The 19,658-nt window shown below is 36.8% G+C and overlaps 1 protein-coding gene across 1 annotated transcript; it reads right to left on the reverse strand.

Moving 5' to 3' along the window:
• Positions 1–6,969: 6,969 nt before the first annotated feature.
• nfatc4 (nuclear factor of activated T cells 4) lies at positions 6,970–19,276 on the reverse strand. The gene is made up of 13 exons (XM_056236343.1): positions 18,935–19,276; positions 16,642–16,802; positions 13,889–14,395; positions 13,569–13,744; positions 12,318–12,480; positions 11,527–11,627; positions 11,336–11,437; positions 11,062–11,249; positions 10,602–10,742; positions 9,710–9,765; positions 9,482–9,608; positions 7,991–8,677; positions 6,970–7,304 (listed from the first exon to the last, which is right to left on the reverse strand). The coding sequence occupies exons 1-13, from the start codon at positions 19,068–19,070 to the stop codon at positions 7,234–7,236; spliced, it is 2,616 nt and encodes an 871-aa protein (XP_056092318.1). The 5' UTR covers positions 19,071–19,276; the 3' UTR covers positions 6,970–7,233.
• Positions 19,277–19,658: the final 382 nt, after the last annotated feature.

Consider the following 19,658-nt stretch of genomic DNA (forward strand, 5'->3'; position numbering starts at 1 on the left):
GCCTCTCAGATGCAGATAAATATTATTTTTTTTATTTTAAGAAATTATAAATACTCTCCAAAAAATCTCATGTGGTGGATGTTGGGTATTGTGGTTGTTTGAGTGGGTATTGTGGCTGGTGTGCATGAACTGTTTTTTGGTTAACTGTCAATTATCAAATCCAAATAGTCATGTTTTTATTGTAAATCAAAAACAATAAATTAGATAGCCTATTAAACACATCTTTAATTGTGTTTTGATGCTAACCAATTAGCAAGATAAGCTAACATACAAAGCCAGTTATACTTCTAAACAAACAATCAATTTCATTCAGTATCTTAACATATTGTATTATCATGTGAACTCTGATTGGATGATTGAGAGGTACTCATGTTTATGTAATGATCTGTTTGAAAGAAGATATCTCCAAATTCATTCCCACTAGTTCCTAATGAGGTTTAAGATATCTTAGTGCATATAGTAGTTATTCAGTTTTTTATATCATCTATTAATTTTTGACTAGTAATTATTCCAATAGTGACTAGTATCTTTTTAAATTTTATTATTAAGCATTCATTAGATACTAGTACTTATTTAATAAATGTTATCATTTTTCATTACATACTAGAAACTATTTAATAGATCACGAGTAGTTACTTATTTATTAAACACTGGTATCTTTTGAAATTGTTACTAGTAACAATTCTTATCTTACTAGTAAAGTCAAGTCACCATTTAGTGCTTTTAACAATATAGATTGTTTCAAAGCAGCTTTACAGTGATAATAGGAAATTACAGTAACAAAGATTGTTTTGGCTTTACAGCAGCTCTGGAATAAAGTTATTGTCCAGCTAAAGTTAGTTTTGATTGATTGATTGACTTCTGTTCCAAAGATCATTACTGTAGTTATTAACTTAGGGGCCGCTAACACGACACCGTTCTAACAGAAAACACTCAACGCGCTCCGGCCCGCTCACACGCACAAAACAGTGCCTGGTGGCTTGAGAACGCAAAGCCTGAAATAGATTCCAAAGTGCAAGCCTTGAATATGTTTGAAAAAAAGGTTATCTCTGCGCAAACCTCAAAAATGCAAACCCGCAAAAACGGAGACGGTATGCACAGGCGCATCACGTGTTTAGTCTATAGTTATCCGTGTTTGAATATATATGTGCGCAGGCATGTAGTCCTTCTTTACAAACCAACCCTCAACAAACTTGTCTGGCCTTAAAAATGTATAATAAAGAATTATTTATCGCTTCCGCATAGCCACGCGAACCGGTATTATCCCGACAACGTTTTATCTGTACAGAGGTAAAGGGAAGGGAAGGAGGCCTTCACAGGGGAGAGACTAGTTGACACTGCGTTGTCGTCGTGTCCAGGCGCAGATCCTTCATCAGATCTGGATACGGCGGACTAAAGTAAACTTCGGGATAATTAGAGAGACTAATATTAGCGTAGATGCCATCCTTCTTATGATGTAACACGTACATCAGGATTTATGGGAAGTGTTTCAGGTTCCGGCTGACCTAATCTATGCAGCCTAACATTGAATTATAGAAGTCTATAATGTGTTATGTGTATGCTAGGTCAAAGAGATGTGTTTTTAATCTAGATTTGAACTGACAGAGTGTGTCGGCTTCCTGGACAATGTTAGGAAGACTGTTCCAAAGTTTTGGTACTATAAGAAAAGGATCTACCGCCAGCAGCCGATTTTGATATTATAGGTATTATCAACTGGCCGGAATTTTGAGATCGCAATAGACGTGATTCACGTGAAGGAGTATAATGGTTTAAGAGCTCGCTCAAGTACTGGGCAGTTTAACCATTTAGTGCTTTGTAAGTAATCAGCAATATTTAAAAATTTACACAATGTTTAATAGGGAGCCAATCCAGTGTTGACAGAACCGGGCTTATATGGTCATACTTCCTGGTTCTGATATACTCTAGCTGCTGCGTTTTGGACCAGCTGTAGTTTGTTTATTAAGCATGCAGGGCAACCACCCATAATAAAATTACAATAATAGCCTTGATGTCATGAACTAATTGTTACGGATTTGTCATTGAGAGCATATGACGTAATTTCCCAGCAAAGGTCCTAGCACTGAGCCTTGTGGTACGCCATACTGAACTTTTGATGGATAAGACATCTCTTTATTTACTGCTACAAACCGATAATTGTTATGATTTAAACCACTGTAATTCCACTAATGCCAACATAATTTTCGAGTCTATTTAAAAGAATGTTGTGGTCAATAGTATCAAATGCAGAACTAAGATCGAGTAACACTAATAGAGAGATACAACCACGATCGGATGATAAGAGCAAATCATTTGTGACTCTAATGAGAGCTGTCTCAGTACTATGGTACGGTTTAAATCCTGACCTAAAATCCTTGCAGATATCATTTCTTTCTAAAAAGGAGCATAGTTGTGAGGATACTGCCTTTTCTAGTATCTTTGACAGAAAAGGAATATTCGAGATTGGCCTGTAATTGACTAATTCTGTAGGATCAAGTTGCGTTTTTTTAACAAGCGGTTTAATCATAGCCAGCTTAAAAGTTTTTGGTACGTATCCTAATGACAAAGATAAATTAATTATATTAAGAAGAGTATCTATGACCTAGCATCTCTTTCAGAAGCTTGGTCGGTATAGGCCTATAGGATCTAACATACATGTTATTGATTTAGATGATCTAACGATGTTTGCACTTAATTGTCTAAAGTAACTGCTTACATTTACAAAATAAGCCTACAATAGCAGAAGTAATCCCTGCTGATGAAATTAAGGTTTAAAGTCCCCGTGAACCGGAAGTTGCAAACGACTTTTCTCCAGTGTTGTGACGTATTTCCGAGAGAAACGGAATACTAAATGAGGCAAAACGGTGGGCGTGGCTTTTTTCTCAACTAGCACCTGATTGGATCTAGAAAAGTAGGTGTTTTCATTCAGCCTGTCTACTGTCAGTTGGAGGGGCGTGATTACGGATGTTAAGAAGACGCCCAAACCGTGAAACCTACGTCATCAGGCAAGGTCCTCCAACGCAGAGGGGAGGGGAAATTTCAGATTTTGATTAAAGATTACGAAGCCAAAAACATTTTTTGTGTGGATTGACTTGCATGGATGAATTGTTCACCACAAAACTATCAATTTAGGCAAACAAAGTAAGTATGGTCAATTTTGAATTCATGGGGACTTTAAACACTCTTCAATAAGGCTTCAGTTGTTAAGTTTACATTTAGTGAAAGTACAATAAACCTACTACTCTTTTTATATGAATCTGCAATTAATAAACTACTAATAAACGGCAAACTACTTCTTCACTGCTGATTCCTGGTGGTTTAGAAGATAATTACTCCGAGTCGCCCCCTGTCGTTTCGTTTCACAGAATAGCACAACGGCGAGCGCGTCAAGTATAAACGCCTCGTCCGTTTGGAGAGGTGCGCGGCGCGCGCGCAATCAGCGGAGACTCGCGCTGTGCTTGTACACACACACGCTCGTGCGGACGCGTCGAGTATAAACCCTTTTAAAACCCCTAGTCTTCTCTACTCACTTTAAAATTCATTTTCTTTTTAATTGTCTTTTGTTGCTGCAGTCTTTAGCTTGCGTGAGATGGCCTCTTCTTGTAAGACCCTGTTAACTCCTTGCATTAAAACATAGTCCACATGGTTTCTGGGGCAACATTATAGTAGATATTGGAAATATATAAACTTGTTTTTTTTACAGTCTATGGTGTGAACACACAAAAGACACATTTAATAGGCATATATGTATATGGATGTAAATCTCTCTCTCCAAGTAAAGAGTTACTGCACACTCACTCAAATATTTTGATTATTTCCAACATCACACAATAAAACCCACATTAAAAACTTTTCCCATATTGGTTTGAATGTAAATTCTGGTTTGAGTTGTTTCTTATGAAATGATCTAATTATATAATTTATATCTTAATATACATTTTTTCTTAAAATAGCTTACTGGTGGACTAAAATATGTGGGTTTAATCATACTCTGTCTTTACCAAATTCTTTTTAACTTGCATCTCATAAAGGTGTGTGTTTGCTTAAGCTTAAGGTGTGTGTTTGCTTAAGGTATAAGAAAATGATAATCTCTCTCTAAACTTATAAACACCCATCTTTTAACGACTTACAAAATAAACAACTTACAGAGACATACATGGACATGGTTTTAATGTCATTTTCAATTTTCTCTGCACAGTCCATCATCGGTGACCAAAAGAAAGCAAAGTGGAAATCAAAGTGGCTTGACACTTTTTCCACTATTGTTCCACCAACAAGTGCTTGTGCCGTTGTACTTTGAAGATCGGGAGCAAATTGATGCAATCCACACTCACCTGACATCAATTACACACACACACACACACACACACACACACACACACACACACACACACACACACACACACACACACACACACACACACACACACACACACACACACACACACACACACACACACACACACACACACACACACACACACACGATAAAATCACCATGTATGCCCTTTTAAAAATAGTTAAAGAAATGGGGCAAACCATAGGGGAGTCATCATAATTCATAAATGATGTTAATAAAAAAAATTGTGAACAACAATATTGTGTCTTTCTTTTAAATGGCCCTTTTAATTTTAGAAAAGGGATAAATTGTGTTTGTCTTCATAAAATGCTAGGACACTGTTTTGTAGCTTTATGACGACCAATAGAGAATAGTAGCTACAACAGATATTTAGTCGAGGATCCATATGATTACATGGTAGCCTACTGTCTAATTGGCTAAATTTGGTTAATATCTAAATGTAACTTTATATAAATTCATAACATATTTCACTCAGTCTCCCATAAAAACCTACGGTGAATAGGCCTATAACTGCAGCAGGTCATATACTTGTCATATAACATAATTGATTCATGTGTATTTTTAATTTTTCAATTCACAAAAACTCTTCTGTCTTTTGTAGGCTGAGTGAAGAGAGTGAAGCCAAACTGAATATCTACAGACATTTTAATCCGTGCAGATCTACACTGTAGCGTTTATATTTAAATTAACAAAAAACTAAAAAATGGGCAAGTCTATGGACGAGTTATTAATGTGCACGCGTCGATTTAATTATGTTATTTCGCAGTACATCCCCCTACTGGACGCATCAGGAACAACAGGGGCGTAAAACTGTCAGGGACGCAAAACTGCCAGGGGTGTATTTCTGCCGGCTCCAGGTCTGCAGCCTCCCCATATAGTCGCTTAGGAGCACCTTTAACGATTAAATGTTAAAACGGCTTGCCATTGGAGCACGACATTTGAACAGCAACCAAAGCTTTATAGACAAAATAACAGAAACAGCGACATCTGGTGGCCAAATGGGCTAAAACCAGGCCTTCAGAGGAAAAGCACCTGAAAACTAGAGAAAAACATGTTATCAGATTAAAATGACTATAATATATTCACTATCATTTTGCGTTAGAGTGCAAAGAACATGTAGGCAACATTTCTCAGAGATAGACTTGATAGAAGTCTGGATGAGGGTGAAGTCTACTTTGGAAATCAAAAGTTGTGGGTTGATAATGATAAGTGCTTTGGTAATCAATTATTTACAATGAACATGTAAATGTAATGTAGCCTAGCCTACTAGTTTATCTAAGCTCATGTGAGTGCACTGACAGACTGACTGAATGATGTTTGGGATAACCAGTGTAAGGAACAGATCCGGGTCCATACTCACCAATGTGGTTTCAGACCATGGTAGTTTACCAGCGCCAGTTTCAGGCTGAAAATATGCTGCTATTTGGCAGTCCACCAAGATGCGGCCCTGTTTATTTTGGAACAACACAACATTCCCACAAGACAGATTTTAACATATACTGAGGTGATTTTAGATTAATTATACTGGTTTACAACTGAGATTATTTGCTTATCAGCTCTACAACCTGAGGTTTTATTAAATCCCGATTTTTTAAAGGTCAAGTTGCATTAAATGCCTTATTATTGCTAAATCTTTTGTTTATCTCCTGAACTGTGCGAAGCTCGTTTTACTGAAGCTCTGAAGCTGAATGAACGCATGGTCGTCAGAACTACTGTAATGAAATCTCTAGAGTTCCTGCTTTACTTTAATTTAGATGTTAAACCGTGTCCAATTTTAGTTTGAATGTTTCAGTAATAGATGGCAATGGGTGAGACATTGCCATCTATTACTGAAACATTCAAACTAAAATTGGACACGGTTTAACATCTAAATTGCGTAATAAGATGTCATGGGCCTAAATGGGCTAAATGTATTATTTTACTAGATTTTATGAGACAATCCGTAATCCGTAAATCTTAACCCTACCCATAAATTATCCCTAAAATCAGGGAAATAGGTAAATAACAGATGTAGAACCCTAACCTAACCCTAAGCAATGAGGAAGATTTTGCACTTAAAATCATGTTCACCGTGCTTCCACGGTAGGATACTTTTTTTTAAATAGTTGATATGGAACAAGCACCATCTAATAAGTATTGTTGTTGTCATTTATGAATCAAAATATTATTTTAAAAATGTTATGCAAAAACATAGACATTGACTTCCACTAGGGGGCCAAAGTCCCTCTTGTCGTCCAAATAATAGACAAATATTCCACTTCATTTACACTGTCAACCATGACAGAAACTAGTCACAAATCACAACAAGTCCACATTGTATTCCTACAATTCAGTGACTATGAATTCAATGATTATAAATTTGATATTCTCCCTTTACAAATATTTAGATGTTGTAATATTTCCTGTGTGGGGGCAGGGGTGAAGAAGTCACATTTAAACTACCAAGACACTGTGTACAAAGGACATGTTCAGTTATCCCACAAATAGACAGCAAAAATTAAGGCAGTTTCCCAGATAAAAAAAGGGAATGGGGAAAATATTAAGGTTTTGTTGTACATTACCTAATCGTTAAATGAACTACCCCCATAAATGGACCTTTTAGATGATCAAAACATAATAATATAATGATAATTTATTTTGCATACAGATTAAAAACATTAGTTCCATTCAAATATGCAGTCAGAAAGCAGTAACAGTTACATACTTACAACTGCATGCCTGCCTTCTGTTTTACCACAGATTCCCCACTGAAGTAGCACAGTCTTTATTATTATTGCCATTTTTAGCAATATACCATAAAAAAAATTATACAGAAAATGTTGATATGATATTATCTATACACTGATTATTATTGAACTACAGCTGGGAGGATGTTGTCATCCAGGTCGACTGTCCATGTGTGACTCCATCTGAAAGGATCTGATATCCTCTCCGATGAATTCAGTCACTGCAGGGATGAGAAATTATGGTAGAAATCATTTAATTGATTGATACAGATCTATCATGATGTATCTGCATGTATGTAATCAAAAATACTGTAAAACAGTAATATTGTGAAATATTGTTACAGTTTAAAATAACTGTTTTCTATTTGAAACATTTTAAAATGTTATCTATTCCTGTGATGGCGAATCTGAATTTTCAGCATCATTACTCATTACATTACATCATTAAGAAACTTGTGACACTGAAACACAAGAAGTTCTTGGTGCTCAAGAAACATTTCTTATTATTATCAATGTTGAAAACAGTTGTGCTGCTTAATATTTTAATTCAAACAGTGATAAAATTTTTTCAAGATTTATTTAAAAAGTTCAAAAGAACAGCATTTATTTGAATGTATGCGTTCTTGCAGAATAAAAAAATAATTTCTTTAAAGAAATAAGAGAAAAAACTCTTCTGTGATACTATCGGCAACACTTTATTAGAGGTCAGAGCAACACATGATTCTTGCGAAGAAGCATCTTTAAATTTTTTTAGACAAAAATATTAGTATAGAATATGAAAATGAGCCATTTACTGGTTATTGGACCATGGACCATAACATGAAAATAATTATTGGCTAATTGGTATCAGTCTGAATTTTAATATCAGTGCATCCCTAGCATCACACATAAAATCAATCATACCCACCTTCCTCTAATGTGATATGTTGCATCGGTGAAGGGCCCGTAAAGTCCGGGGGTCCCTCCAACTTCAGGCTAGAAGCGGTGTCTCTTTCAGCGGGGCGCATCTGGTGCTCCCAGCTCTCGTATTGGCCGTATGGGGGTGGACACAGGTCCTGATAGTGGCTACTATTGGAAGGAGGCGAGGAGCACATCTCTTGAGGGCAAGGACAGTGTGGATATGGGGAGTGAGAGAGCGGAGGAAGAGGTGAGGTGGAGATCGGACTGCTGGCAGGGAACGGGCTCAGAGAACAAGAGTGTGAGGGAGAAGGTGAAGAGGACAGATAGGGAGAGTCGAGCCACGGAGACGGGGAGGGGGAAAGAGGTTGTGAGGCTCTTGGGTACATAGGAGGAAGAAGCTCTGTGAAACCCAGCTCCAGGCTCTCAAAGCTAGGATGTCTTTCGGTCAGGGCACCTCGACCTCCACCGTCCTCGATAACCTCTGGTTTCCGGCAGTAGTCCTCCTGGTAGCCGTGCAAGGAGTAAGAGTACTCACTGGGATATGGAGGGAGGTGGAAAGACATGCTTCTGTCATCTATGGATAGGTCTGACCTCATGTCGACAGTACTGCCGCTCTCCATAGGGCAAAGCGTCACCCCTTCCAGGGGCAAGATGGAGGGACGGGATAGGAGTGGATCCTCCTCTTTAAACATGACTAGAAAATGAGGAAAACACAGAAGCCAAGATGGACATATTATGACATTTAGTGACTTTCCTGTGCACTCCCCATCTACCATTGGTCAGCCAAACAGATTTCCCCTCCCCTGAATTCACAACATTGGTTCAGCTGGTTTTGCATTAGAAAATATATTTTGTTTATCTATTTACATAGAGTTGTATAACACAACATTAAAGATGTACCATGACACTCAGAATATTTTATATGTAATATTAAATAATGTAATTTATTCCTGTGATGGCAAAGCTGAGTTTTCAGAAGCGTCTTCAGTGTCACATGATCCTTCAGAAATCATTCTAATATGCTGATGTGGTGCTCAGGAAACACTTATCAATGCTAAAAACAGTTGTGCTGCTTAATATTTTTGTTGATTTTTATGATACAATTTTTTTCAGGATTCTTTAATGAACAAAGTTTATTTTAGAACAGTTGAAATTTTCTGTAACATTAGAAATGTTTTACTGACACTTTTGATCCATTTAATGCATCCTTACTGAAAAAAAAATATTATTCAAAATATGAATTTCTTAAAAAAATAAGAGAAATACATTAAAATTGCTCTTCTGTGATGCTATCTGGAACACTTTAATGGAGGTCAAAACAGCACATGATGTTTGAGTTGAACACGCTTTTAGATTATGAAAGAGAACAGGTTCTTTATTACACATGGCATGCAAAAGACATATTTTGCATTTCTTGTCAACAGCACCGATTAATACCATGCGCAGAGGGATTCTACCATGTAAAAACACAGCTAACTGCTACCTCTGTAACACTCACTGGGCAGATATTTAAAGCAGTGTGTGCTGCTCCTCTTCCTCTTCCCATTGGACACGTACAGGCAGACAGATACTGGGTGGTTCAGTGAAAGATCATTATAGGCTGGCACTCGTACACACAGCAAATTCTGGACCATAAGTAAATATAGACAGAATTAGTCCATTTCCTTTCAAGTTCTACACAGACTCTAACTCACAGAGTCATAGTTAAGGTATATGGTCGATTTACCTCATTGCTTTTGTCCCTGTCCACATGCGCCTCCTCCTCCCACTGGACTTTGCCATCTAGAAATAAATAATAAAAATAAATACAACAACATCATTGATTTTGTGATATTATGGTGTTTTCTTCCTTATGCGCTCATGTAAGCTATAATGTACACTATCGTTCAAAAGTTTGGGGTCTCTTATGCTAATTAATGCTCTCTTTTTTTAACAATTTTCTATTTTAATACATTTTAAAATGTAAAGTAATTTATTCCTATGATGAAAAATATACATTTACTCCCGTCTTTAGTCAAGTCAAGTCAAGTCACCTTCATTTATGTAGCGCTTTTAACAATATAGATTGTTTCCAAGCAGCTTTACAAAACGCAACAGCATCTATTTGAAATATAATTGTTTGTAACAATTTAAAAGTATTTAGTGTCACTTTTAAATTTAATACATCCTGGCTAAATAAAAGTATTAAGGAACATTTAAACGACAATGTTATAAAAACAGATTACAAAAAAACGGACTACAGACGACAATGTTGTCAAAATGATCCCCGTTCACACGGATCCACGAAAACGAATACAAACGCTGTATAATGCATGCCAGGCCAGTAGTTGGCGATGTCACATTGACTGAACACGTAATACGCATGCACATAAAGTCACCATTTCACAAATTCTCGTTTTTGTAGTTTACATGATGACAAAAACAGTATTGTTTTCAAAAACTTCAAAAGTTTGCATTTTTATCCCCCAAAACGCCGTTGTCGTTTAATTGAAAAATATTCCGGTTTTAGTTGAAAAAGGTGTAGTAGGTGTAAAGGTGTAAAGTAGGTGTAAAGATAAACAGCTTTACAAAAAAAAAATTTCATGAAAATGTGCATTATTGTAGGCCTACTCGAATACCTGATCCTCTCTCCATAAAGAAGACTCTGGAGGTGGGTAGAAAGTTAGTCCCGCCAAGAAGCAGTTCCTCCCCTCCCTCTGTTGAACAGGAAGTAAGACTGACAGACTCCACTACAGGAAGCTCCTGTGCAGAGCGCTGTGCTGCAGACAGAAACAAGCATACATTTAAGCTTAAATTTGAGTAAACATCAAATGAAGATTGTTCAGTGTGTACAGAGTGACTAAATGATGCTGGTATTTTAGAGAAAATTGTGCTTAATTTATAAAAAGACGTTTCATTAAAAAAAAAAAAAAAGATAAAAAGCATTTAATTGACTTGATGTTTGAAACAGTATTATGTATCCTCATCAAAAAGCACTTTTAAAAAGTGTATAGGACGAAATTAAAAAGTGAAAGTCAGAAGTAACTTACGCATAGGAGTTGCAGTTAAACATGCATAATTGTGATTTGCTACACTCACAGCATTCAATGGGTAAAGAGGCCACCTGCAGGGCTAAGACTCGTCCTGGGGGGACGATGGGTGGAGACAGAGGGAGGTGTGTCCGGAACACCAAGCGCACTCGAGTGTTCTTTCTTCCTACATCCGTCTCTCCTTTCCGGAGTTCAATGTCGGAGTTCCTCAGCTTTAGAATACCTGCACAGTCAATGCTGAGAGGCAATCACAGGAATTCATGTATGAGCACTTACTGAGGTGTTTATGACATTTAATCAGAGGTCAAATGTCTCTTTCTCACAGGGCAGTCATGTTGTTCTCCGGGTTGAGTGGGATGTCCAGGAGTTTGGTGCCAGCCTGGATGCTCTCCTGACTAGCTGTGCCTACCATCTTCCCTGTTACTCTGTGTGAGAGACAAGTATATCACATGTCAAGCCATGGATCAACCAAAAACACTTTTGTTCAATACTGTGAAATATGAAAGTGTTTTACCTATGTATTTGATAAAAAGGATGAGGACGTATTGATCTGTCATCAGCAGTTCCTACAAACACCTGTAAGGAGAGCGGCTGTCTCTCAGTGTAACCTACGAGCTGGATGACAGAGAGAAAAGAGCAAAAAATTGATATCAATTCAATTATTTCAAATATATTATCTATACTCTATATCTAATTATCTATTATCTAAATACAGAAATAGAACAGAAAATTACACACACACACACTTGTGTATCCTGTAATTTTTCATATATTATATATATATATTAGGGCTGTCAAATGATTAATCACGATTAATCACATCCAAAATAAAAGTTTTTTTTTACATAATATATGTGGGTGCACTGTGTATAATTATTTTGTATATATATATAAATACACACACATGCATGTATATTTAAGAAAAAAATATTATTTATATATAAAATATTTATATTTATATATAATATAAATTATATATAAATCTATATACAGTATATACATGAAAATATTTCTTAAATATATACAAGCATGTGTGTGTATTTATATATATAAAATAATTATACACAGTGCACCCACATATATTATGTAAAAAAAACTTTTATTTTGGATGTGATTAATTGTGATTAATCATTTGACAGCCCTAATATATATACACAATAACACTTTGTTAATAATACTGAAATATGATAGTTTTTCTTTCTTGAATGGTAAAATGCCACACACTTACAAAGCAAGTCACGCACCTATGAAGTAACGGCACATACTGTACAGGATTGTAAATTAATTATAGTTTATTAGCGTTACCTTCACCACTGGATGGCCTCCAGGTGATGCCTTTACTGCTCCTCGACTTCCTTCAGTTTCATAATGAGCGCGATGGTGTGGTCTGGGTTGTACCTCTATACGCAGTTCATACTGGTCAAACTGTGAAGGAAGTGGCCAGTCAAGTGGCGGCAGTGCATTAGATCTGTGGAAGTATTAAGGAAGCAGAGTTGATTATCTAAGACATTATTCTGATTTCTATCAGAATGTAAATCTAAAGTAGTGAGCAAAACAGTAGGCTTAGTATGCTACATTTTTATCACATGACCTCAGTATGTTGTCACATAACCTCATCATGTTGCATGTTTAATTCAGAAAATTGTATAAGTTTATAATTTTGGCAATTTTGTGTAAAAATGTCATAGCTTTTAACAGTCTGATTAAATAATCAGTTGAGTTAAGAAAGTGGATCATGACTCACTGATCATAACATCATTGATATTGCTTCTATTTTATCATTCACACTGGAAATGAAATGTCAAATTGTATGCATTACACTGTGGGATTAGCCTGGTTAAAACCAGACCATTCTCAGTTGTAACTGAGTTATGGTCTGGCACATTTTTTTGGTCCTGAGACTTCCACAGAAGATAGATAGAGTATACATGTTTTAATATTTAGACCACTTCTATTAATGATTGCTATCAGGATGTGAAGAGAGTTTCAACCAGTATAATAAAAAGTGTCAGTAAAGAAAAAAAGTTTAACACCTTACAATAAGGTTTCATTAGTTAACTACATTAGTAAACATGAACTAATAATGAACTGCACTTCTACAGCATTTATTAATCATTGTTAATGTTAATTTCAACATTTACTAATACATTATTAAATCAAAAGTTGTATTTGTTAACATTAGTTAATGCACTGTGAAAATAACATGAACAAACAATGAACAGCTGGAATTTTATTAACTAACATTAACTAAGATGAACAAATACAGTAACCAATATATTGCTCATGGTTATATCATGTTAGTTAATACATTAACTAATGTAAACAAATGAAACCTTATTGTAAAGTGTTACCAAAAATTGCCTACCCTGCCCTATCTTTAAACTTAAATTATTTAAAAATACAACCTGATGAGGTCATGTGACATCAATGTAGTGTACTGCAGTTGAAATGTTTGCGTACTGTTTCAAATACTATTTTAAATATTAGGTAGTATTCCGTTCTAAACAACTCCTTAATATAAAAATTGAAAATGAAACATAAGAGATGTGTGCTAACCTAAAGAGAGGACTGTGAGCGCTGGCCCTGGTTCTGCCCCAGCCCAGAGCAGGAGGCACAGACAGGTAGTCCATCCCTAGTGTGGGGGCATCCCTTCTCAGCTGAGCGACCTCTGGGAGGGGGCAGGTAGAGTTCTGAATGGGGATCAGCTCTGGTTCGATATCTCTTGATGACACCTGGATTGGCACACAGATTGTGAACACCCAGAAACCAGCAAGATGGTCACGTGACAGAGATAATTCTTCAAATAACACATTCATTTCTCTGTTTGATTACCAAGAATGGACCATCAGTGAGTTTAAGGATTTCAAGAGGATCACCTGTTCCAGGGAGGTTTTCCTGGTCTTCTGTGGGATGTTGAGCTCACAGTTTGCTGGAGCCTGAGACTGAGCTGAGGTTTCTCCCGCGTCTGGGAGGGAAGAGAGATCCTCAGAGTAGCTGCTTCTGCGGGAGGTGCTGGGGGAGGCCATTGGGGAGTTCCTGCGCTTTTTGCCCCCAGGAGACGTAGGGCGCGAGGAGGGCGATAGGCAGAAGTGGGCAGCAGCTTCACTCAGCTCCTCCTCCTCCACCAGGAGAGAATCACAGCTGGAAGCTGGACTCAGCCATCCACGAGATGAGGAACTGGAAGCAGGGCTGGGGCTGGGGCTGAGGGAACCTGCCCCTGTTATGACATCACGGTAGGAATCCAGCAGGGGCAGGAATAGACGCTCCCTGTCCCAGCCACCCCCACTGTCCCAGTAATTTCCCCTCGCTGGGCCTGAGTCATCTTCAGGGGAGATAGTGGTGATCTGGATACTAGGGCACTCAAGCACTCTAGAATCTGAAACCTAAACAAATTGTGATATTATTGAACTACCACAACAGCGCTGCAACACAACTAATGAATCTACAGCATGACCAAAACAGACAGCAATGTTTTCCTTTTTATGAATGAATGCAGTTCTTTTTAGTGAATCAAAAATATACAGCACAATCAGTGTTTGGATTCCCAAACTATGTGACTTTTATGCATGTTACTTTTAGTAAATCAAACACATACAGTTCACAACTACCTAGTTTTAAATCAGTGTAGTTACTGACTATGCAGTGCTATTTTGTATTACTATTATAACATTTATTATTATGAACATTTATTTATTATTATCATATACCCCAAAATGAAAATTCTGTCAGTAATTACTCACCCTCATGTTGTTCCAAACCCGTAAGACTTTCGTTCATCTTCGGAACACAAATTAAGATATTTTTGATTAAATCTGAGAGCTGGATCACTCCTCCATAGGCTTCTTAAGGGATCGAAACTGGCAGGCCCAAAAGTTATGCAAGACATCGTTAAAATAGTCCGAGTGACTACAGTAGCTCAATCTTAAATTTATCAAGCGACGAGAATACTAGGAAGGAAATGAAAAGTTGAATAAAGTCGTTATTTTTGTTTGTTTTTTGTGCACAAAAAGTATTCTCGTCGCTTGATAAACTTAAGATTGAGCCACTGTAGTCACTCTAATTTAACGATGTCTTTCATAACTTTTAGGCCGGCCAGTTTCGATCCCTTAAGAAGCCTATGGAGGAGTGATCCAGCTCTCAGATTTAATCAAAAATATCTTAATTTGTGTCCCGAAGATGAACGAAAGTCTTATGGGGTTGGAACAACATGAGGGTGAGTAATTACTGACAGAATTTTCATTTTGGGGTGAACTAACCCTTTAAAGTCTCCCTGTGGTGAAAATCAAGCTTTTTATATTGTTTATATGTCAATGTGGTGTTTTAAATATGCTTTAAGACAAACCATGTGTAATTTCATACTGTAAGTCAACACCATTGCTGAGTATTTTCTCCTTAAAACTCCAGTGAACCAAAGACAGTCTCTAAAACGGGGTTTGAAATCGCTGGTGTTTCTGATGTCACAAACTACCTTGTTACTGATCGTCAACGAGTGGATCTCTGAGCAGGTGTGAGTGAGTGGAGGCGGAGATCATTTGAATATTCATAGAACCACGTATAGTAAATGAGGCAAGGGTGTAAAGTTACATTCAAGCTATTTTAAGGCATGAAGAATTTCTTTTCAAGGAAAAAACGGTTAGATATGTAATTTTGGTGATCAAAGATGAGTTTTAAGGGATAAAATGATTGACTACAGGGGGACTTTAAAGTTTTTTAAGTTTAAGCTTCTTATCTAATATTTATATTTTGTTTTCTTTCAGCTTTATTTCAATTAGTTCAGGTTTTAGTTGACAATAACAGCAATATTCATATGATAATGTTTTTAATTTTTAAATTAAATATTATTGAATAAAATGTGCTACCTGATTGTTTGTTAAATATTGTTGTATAGTAAAAGGCTAATGTGGAACTGCATTTATACTGCCTCTAAAATGTGAAAGTCAATTAAAAAGTCACACATCTTTTGCAATAACTTTTTTAAATGTTATATTATTTGAACAAATAAGATAAAATAAATAAATAATAATTATAGCTTTTCTCATAATTTGACAATGGAATGGAATTTTTTTTCTAAATGTCTTTTCCCCCCAAAAAAGTACTACAAGAATCATTAATGGAACCATTAAGGAACCCGAACTTTTATGAGGAATCAGAAGCGGAACCAGAATTTTTTTTGATTCTACATCCTATTTGCAACCCTGTTTATTACATGTTTTTGAGTTTAAAAAAAAAAGGTCTTGCTTTTAACCATCAGAACAAAATTACAAAGACAAACATGTTTTGTTTTGGATAGTAATTTGCAGATAAATGACATTCAATATGCCCAGAAACATGTATTAAATAAATAGGGTCGATTCTGGTTTTGTGTTGATTTTAAAAGCTAAAGTACACTAAAATTTAATTTGAACTCTGACATTTATCTACAGACCTTGTGTGCCAAAATAAAAAAATCCAGGTCAGGTCCTGGCAACTGATTCTGTTCACAATAAACATTACTGGGCAACAAAAATGAACTCCTGAAATTAAAACCAGACATCTGGATTTATTTTGCCATAATTAATCACAATGTGTAACATTATCCTAGTATCAGGATGTTCTAGAAATCTACAATTCAGGCAAATGTGCTTCCCACCTGTATTGATCTTGCTGGCAGACTCTCATAAGTGCCACTGAACTCCCTGACTAATGCCCGCCTGGGGGGTGGCGAATGCATCCCAGCTCTGCGGCCGGCTGACTGTGGAGGCAAGGGGATACCCATGGGCTGGACAGCCTGTGTGGAAGTCAAGTGGGTATCTGGTGGCAAAAAAAAAAGAAGATTATTGTACATAGCAAATCAAATGCTTTTTGAGCTGCAAGTATGTGCATATGGGATAAACAATTGCTGAAACATGAGACACGAAGCCACTCAATAGAAAATCATAACAAACACAGGGAAGCCTTTGTGGAAACGTCATTTATTATTTCCACAAGTACACACAGACTTGTTTACCTCAGAACACATCCACAAGGTTTTCCAAATGGGGTGATTTCTGAAATCTCTCAACTCTCAAAAGTCAAAACTACAATCTGCCGCACCAAATCATTAGCATAGCAATAACAGTTTACACAAAAATGCCACAGTTTAAAAGTTTTTTTGTCTTGAGGATGCTTTTTTGTTCCCACCCTTGTGCTTCACAATAATTCAGCTTAATAATTTAGGATAATTGAGCTTAAATTAACACTTAAAACACATTTGTCTGATAGAATATTTCAGATATTATAAAAGCTACTTTAAAATCAACTTATCGCACTGGTAAAAGCCCTCATTTGCAGTCACTGCTCTATTGTTGTTGTAAACTATGATTAACAAATTAAATGTTTGTAGGGGCAATTCTAAAGTTCAAAATTTAGAACCTACTCAGCAAGTTTTAATCCTTAAAGTTGTTAATATGATGTAGGGCACAAATAAATAGATAATTATATATGGCAACACTTAAGAACATAGTAAACATCTGAAGAAAGCACTTGCGGTAAAAGGCAGCAAAGTGATGCGGTGTGTGTGGACGGAAACCTGAGGTGCATGTTTCTACAACTTCATGCCAATATGAAGGCGGAGGATGGGTGTACAACAAAATGTGTGCCAGGAGGGGGAAACAGGGCAGAGAAAAGGAGGGAATATTGGAGGGAGGTATCTAAATGCATGCTCAGTAAACAGAGATTGAGGGTTCGGGTCCAGATGGCAGCTGTTAACTCTGCTCACACGCACAGCTGATTAAAAACACATTGCGCTGTGCTCCACACTTACCCATAAACACACGCACACTTCAGCAGATAAAACTTAGTTACATGGGCAGTGAGTCAGACTACAAGAACATGTAAGAATTCTTTAGAAAAATTCCATGTTTTGTGCCTTTTTTAAAAGTAAAGACATTCAAAAAGTGTCCTAAAATATGCACAAAAAGTGTACTGCCAATGGGTCAATGACAAATAAGAATCAAGTTCATGTATTTAAAAAAATATTAAACATTTTTCCACAAAAAATATTGAAGTAATAACTATATATAAAAATGTCAACTGGTCTAACCATCATCATGTAAAAAAAACCCCAAATATTTTCCTTCCACCTATAATTCACTAGTGTCCACAACTTATCATTATTTGTAAAAACGTTTTAAACATGTCAATGTAAAAAAATATTGTATGAATATAAATGTCTGAGCCATGATTTTATATTACGACCTGAACAAAGTGTTCCCTTTCATAAAAGGTGAAAAATCGTTTTAACTTAACGACCAGGACACAGCCATGAAGGTCTTCACTGTTTATGATTTTCTTGTCACGTGACAACAAAATGATTTGCCAGATAAACTTTTTTTCTTCTTCAAAATATTAATATTATATAATGCAACATCGCTTCACAGCACATTTAAATAATAATAATAATGAGCCAAACTACATGTGCCATCTTTTTTATGGATGGATGTTTTTTTGTGAGGTTTTGTTCGGGTAGTTACACCACCTAGACATACTATAACATAAATACTTTTAATTCAGAAAATGAAAATATGTCTGTAGTCTAAATATGTGTGTAGGTCTAAAATATTTAGACCTACACACACACACACACACACACGTTTCAGCACTTGCCCCTCAAAAGGTCTTTGCCCGGCCCTGTATGTATATATTATATATTGTGCATATTCTGTAGGATTCTGATATAATGACTGAAACAGTAATAATTTATCCAAAGCTACTTGTAACTGTTACTTAAAGCAACCTATTATAAATGAATTGACTGCTCAAGGGGACAACAGTTATCATTTAATATAGATTATGATTTACGGTTTTTGCACCTAAAACGTCGGTTACCAGCCTAGATCTATAACCACTCATATGCACTATCCCAATACCTATATCTTCGCCACCCTTTCATCTTTCACACATACCGGCTGGCTCATGATGCGTCTGGCCGCTCTCGGTCTCCTCTGGGCCGCAGCGGCTCTGGCGCGGCGGATCCTCCTCGAACACGAGCTTGAACTCGAACTCTCCCTCCTCCCATCCCGAGCCCGGCGCGGCCCCCATCTCTGACTCCGAGAAAAGTACGACCGAGACCGGCGACAGAGAAATCACTGACCCTCTCTCACTTCTCAATATCGTCTCCGTCTAAAACTAATGGGAGCCATACAGCTTTTCCAGAATATCACTGTGCGCGATCCACGTTCTCCTTCGTGCGCCTTCCTTGTAGGCTACATTAAAGAATTAAAAGTTATCCTCAAGTTGAAGTATCACATTTTTTTATTTCCGCATAGCTCTTGCTGTTTAACAGTTGCACATCTCTTTATCTAACCTTTTCTTCCCTGTAGATTCGCTTGCGATTTCCGTGACAGTCTGTTATTATAACTTCATCTCACGAACTTCCATCGTCCAGAACAGTCCATATTCACAGCCTCAAGTCCCACATACGTTCACGTTCAATAACAAATATCCGTAGAATTTACATTCATACCATCACTCCTCCACCAGCATAGGACAAAAAAAGTTATATGTAGTTCTTTTTCGTTCTTTACCCTTAATTGCCTTTGGGCGGGTTCCTCAGTACCGTTACTCTCTCCCAATTGGCTATTTGACTTGTCAATCAACAGACCTTAACTTTACATGCCCGCTTTTGCT

The sequence above is a fragment of the Rhinichthys klamathensis genome, unplaced genomic scaffold, assembly GCF_029890125.1.
Source record: "Rhinichthys klamathensis goyatoka isolate OS25496 unplaced genomic scaffold, OSU_Roscu_1.1 h1tg000446l_1, whole genome shotgun sequence".
NCBI classification, from domain to species: domain Eukaryota; kingdom Metazoa; phylum Chordata; class Actinopteri; order Cypriniformes; family Leuciscidae; genus Rhinichthys; species Rhinichthys klamathensis.